Source organism: Ictalurus punctatus, chromosome 19 (genome assembly GCF_001660625.3).
Source record: "Ictalurus punctatus breed USDA103 chromosome 19, Coco_2.0, whole genome shotgun sequence".
Classification (NCBI taxonomy): Eukaryota; Metazoa; Chordata; class Actinopteri; order Siluriformes; family Ictaluridae; genus Ictalurus; species Ictalurus punctatus.
Window position 1 is genome coordinate 24,668,938 of NC_030434.2, and position 5,000 is coordinate 24,673,937.

At 40.0% G+C, this 5,000-nt stretch overlaps 1 protein-coding gene and 1 long non-coding RNA gene across 2 annotated transcripts in view; one reads left to right on the plus strand and one right to left on the minus strand.

Moving 5' to 3' along the window:
• slc26a5 (solute carrier family 26 member 5) overlaps window positions 1-5,000 on the minus strand; it is a 19,364-nt gene that overhangs the window by 6,454 nt on the left and 7,910 nt on the right. The window contains exons 5-6 of the mRNA XM_053688185.1: window positions 2,916-3,088; window positions 2,464-2,628 (exon numbers count right to left, since the gene is read on the minus strand). Of these exons, the coding sequence (XP_053544160.1) occupies window positions 2,464-2,628; window positions 2,916-3,088 (338 nt within the window). The remainder of the gene's footprint in view (window positions 1-2,463; window positions 2,629-2,915; window positions 3,089-5,000) is intronic.
• Window positions 2,586-2,950, plus strand: LOC124629221 (uncharacterized). Its single transcript, XR_006984150.1, has 2 exons — window positions 2,586-2,722; window positions 2,807-2,950. It is a non-coding gene; the product is annotated as an uncharacterized LOC124629221 (long non-coding RNA).

A 5,000-nucleotide genomic window follows, 5' to 3' on the forward strand; every position in this document is an offset into this window, starting at 1 on the left:
ATAGCCAAGTCATTTATTTATTTGTCTATCCATTTAAAATACTGTTTATTTATTGTTAAAATGTTTATTTGTTTATTTTAAATACCGTTTATTTATTTATGTATATATATTTATTTACTTGTTTGCTTAAAATATTATTTGTTTATTTATTTATCTTTTCTTAAAATTAGTTTATTATTATTATTATTATTATTATTATTCGCCATCATTAGTGTTATTATTTATGATCATTTATTTACACTATTATGTATCTACAATATAATTATACTCACAATTTAATAATAATAATAATAATAATAATAATAATAATAATAATAATAATAATGATTATAAATTGCTATCTATATTTTTTTCTATTTATACATATAGCATCATCATCATCATCATATATACACAACATTTAATATTTACTAGTTGTTCAATATTTATTTATTTACAACTCCGCAATAAACGATTAAAAACGCATTACTCTAAAATTAATCATTACATTTTCTAATCAGTTTTAAAACATGAAATACATTTATAACCGACATTTTATACATGAACTGTGGAGATAATTCACTAACAGCTGTAAAGATAAATAGTGACGCGCCAAAATGGACGAACCCCTGAAGTGTGAAAGTGGAGAAGAGATTTGGCTCACAGGTAGCGGACAGTCCGAACTGTCAACGCAGCAAATTTGGAGTCTCTGACTCAATCCCTCTAGCGCCACCAACTGTCCAAAAGTTGCACTCACGTTTCCGTTAATAACTTTTGAACCGCGAGATGAAATTCTTCTTTCCTCCGATTCCTCGACTCAAGACGATTCGATGCCGTTTTCCGTCATGATGATTTTTCCTTCACTGTAAATTGTCTGAAGAACCTACTCGTCCTAGGCCGTTTATCCGATTTGCACGAAAACGTAGAGGCGGTTAAACCGTGTCGTTTTCACGTCAACGAATCCGACAAAGAACACGGAAAAAATGTACGTGAAAGTATATCTCCGTTACGCTTTGGCGTATTCATACCAGACGTATCATTCGTCATAGGCATCATGACTTGAGGGTGCTGTTCAGTTTCGTGAACAGTGCCCTCTAGTGGTCATAAGCACATTTTTGCTTATAACGTCTGAACAGTTTGTCATAAACTCATCAGACTGGTCTCGTTAGATTCAGTGGGGCATACCGAATCCAACGAAATGAAAATACCCGTCAACCATTTTGAATTTAGTCATAAAGTGCCGTATTTTACGAACGACTCGGTGCATCGTAGCGAAACTCGGTATGCGTCTTTGGCACCGTACTCTGAAGAGACTCAAAAAATGATAATGCTATTTCTAAAAATGCTAATAGCCACTGACTCCTTATGCCTACTGTCAGGTGACCGGTCTCGATAGATTCCGTGGGTCATCCCGAGAACAACGATACCAATTATGTCATGATTGATCGAACTTCCTGTCCGCCATTTTTAAATGTTTGGAAAACCTACTATTTCAAACTCCTCCTAAACGGTTTGCCTGATTTTCACGGAGACTGGCTTCAATCATCTAGAGGCACTCACGAGAAGGAAGAAGTTATTCGCAGAATTTTGATAAACCGTACCGTCTCCAATGGCGCGTCGACAAATTCGACAAACAACGTGCAAAACTGAACTTGAGGCTGCATCTCCAAAACACTTTGAGGGATTGTGATGAAACTTTGTCTGTGCCGTCACTATTACGCCCTGAGGTTACCGGCAGCATTTCTGTGCACTGCCCCCTACTGGTCATTTCTGTGCACTGCCCCCTACTGGAAAAAAAAGGCTATTTTGGCTTATACCTCTAGAACGCTTTCCTGCATGATAACCAGCATACTCCGATTCGACCCGAGCGGTTTCAGAACAGCACCACATACTGGACAAATTCTAAGTAGCAGCTATTTTTTTTTAGTTATTTTAAAAAGAATAGTTTTTTTTATGATTGAAAGTTTACTCCTTATACACTGTTCATCGGAACCAAAAACATGTCTCAAAGCTTCTTTTGCTGCTCACGGTGCCGATAACTGGCTTGACCCCGGTAATGCTGATTGCAGCTATATTATTTATTATTATTATTATTATTATTAATATGTTTGTTCAATTTATTCTCTTTTTAATGTGTCTGAAAAGTGTTAATTTATCAAAGCTGAATTAAATAACAGTAATTTAAAAAAAAAAAAAAAATGTGAAAAACAACAACAAAAACAACCACCCCAAAGCGTTCAGGTCAAGCGTAGTTTAGAATACTGTGTGTGTTTGCGTGACACAGTTATCAGGCTGCACCGTGACCTTGTGTTCATGTGCTAATCAAAAAGCAAATCCTAGCCATTCTGAAAAAAAAAAAAATCAAACAAACCCAAAATCAACAGAGAAAGTGATGATACACAGCCCCCGGACATGTTGCAGCAATCAAAGGTCAGGACAGAGTAACAGATCGTGATTCGGGTGTGCTCTGAGGAGTTCACTCACGTAGAGGACCGATAACGGCCCGCTGTAGCGCTGGGTTTTAATCCCGAAAAAGTACTTCAGCTGAGAGACCAACACGTGTACCGCAGCGGCCGTGGTGAAGCCTCGCACCAACGGCTCGGTCAGATAAATCGCCACGAAGCCGAACCTCAGCATGCCAAGTACCAGCTGCACGGGGGCGGGGGGTGTGGCGGCAAAGAAAGGGAGACAGAAAGAAAGAGAGATAGAGCAACAGAGAGACAACAGAGTCTTGCACTTGACTGTAATGTATAATATATATTACACACACACACACACACACACACACACACGTTCCATGTTCCCTGAACGCTTCATGTTTGAACAGGTGTACGGTGCAGTGTTTGGTGCTCAGACGAGCTCCTCACGAACACCATCCGCACCGCTCGACTCCTCCCACCACCCGACCTTCAGACTCCGTGCGACGCCGCGAGTACCTGAATAAGTCCCATGAGCGCGGTGACGACCACGGCCACTTGCACTCTCCTGGCGTCTCGAGCCGCCACGTCGATCAGCTCCGTCCCGTTAGTGGAGTTCAGGGGGAACATGGAGTCCGGCGCTTCTCTCACCGCCACGCTACCAACCATCAGACTGATCACCGCAAACGTGCCTGCAGGACAACCACGAGCACGTGCCGTTACGGGAAACTAATCAGCGACGTGAAGCAGAGTCCCTGTTAATATCCTGAACGGGTTTATTCCTCGTACACCACAGCAACGTGCATCGATTACAGTGTTACGTATTAAAGAATGACACATCGGACTTTTTATCCGCTTATCGTCACGTGTATTTTTATGGAGCGTCTGCGAACGAGTTCGTTTCCAGGTTTGTCCACACTGGCTAATTCGGCGGTGATGCACCGTCAGCCGTTGTATATTGAAACTTTGCAGGAGGCTTAACGGAACAATTCGAATTTGCGAATTTAACTTGCGCGAAAATCCGCTTGCGTTTCCATCCCACATGTTCGAGAGAACGAAATCGGCACTTCCGGGAAAACTGGCGGAAAGTCGTTTATCCAAACGGACTGTACCTCTCGCTCGCCGCCATTTTTACTTTCCTGAGCCGATTATCCGAATCACACGACTTGCTGAGGCAAAGTCACGTGACACACATTTGATACGCACCGAGGCATTTATTCGGATAACGCGTTTCCATCGTAGTTTATTTTACACGCGTGTTTTCTTATCGAATTAAAATATTATATATATATATATATATATATATATATATATATATATATATATATATATATATATATATATATCTCCACTTAATTGAGCACATTTCAGAGGTTTTATTCGCATCTGATGTTTCTATCCAGCGTTTTTTTTTTTTTTTAATTTATTAGGCGATATCGCATAATAAAATTTGCATAAAAATTCGTGGATGGAAACACAGCCAACGTCTTGCGTCAACATTTACGCGGGGAAGGTTCCTCGTATTCAGCGTCGAGTCACGCACGCGCTCAGCTTGATTTTCTCAGTCAGTCAGCGAGAGTACTTTTTAAAAAAATAAATAAAATTAAAAAAAAAATTAAAAAAAAAATCACCCGCATGTAGTTCATGACTCCTTGGTTGCCAGATATTTCTTAAAATCACACAAAATCATCCTTTACCTCGCTAGCATAACTGTTAAGTTAATAAGACCCAAAAAAATACCCAAAAAAACCAAACGTAGCTGGTCACGTTACCGAGAAACCAAAAGCGTAAACTCGTCCGTCATGAAGATTTAGAAAAACATTTAAAAAAAAAAAAAAAAAAGTTACAGCTTTGCTAAATAAACATCTCCTTATAGAAAACGTTTTGTTTAACCCACATTCAGGTCCCTGTGAGTGAGCCGTTACTATAGAAACGACAACATACTAATGCGAGCCCATAACAAGGTGATTAACAAAGAAGAAAGCTAGTCCCCATGAAGGATATATCATTATAGTCATGTGATATTGTTAGGTAAACAGCATCATGGCTCCGAGACTCAGTGTGATTAATGAATTTTAAGGCGGCGTTAAACGGTATGTTACGGGCGCGTATGACAGGATCTGCTGAGTCATGCAGAGCGATGATTATAGTGATAAGATCTCTTGTGAATACCGGACAGACTAGGTGGAGTCTGTCTAGGACATTACCTGCAGGGCATGTCACATGACCACAAGCGTTACATTTTTGTATTTTTTTATTGATATGTAATCAGATAACGTGACGTGACCTTTGGGTTCGAGATCAAAAGATGAACAGGAGACGATTGATCAGAGCTCCAGCTTTCATTAACTCATCTTTTTACGTCTCGACGCGTTAAACAGCTCGGCAACGTTTGTTTGAACCCACCTATCGAAAATATCTGAACGAACGACTGACAGGTGTTTCTTGCTGCTAGACTCACTGTTTAAAGAATGAACACCTCTGAATGTCTACTCTTGGTTTGAGGCCTAGGTTTCACCTGCATTTGTTGTTAAAAAGGATAAACCAACATGAAGACCAGAGAGCCGTCTATGGGAGAAAGCGCAAGCCATTTTGAAGCTCAGA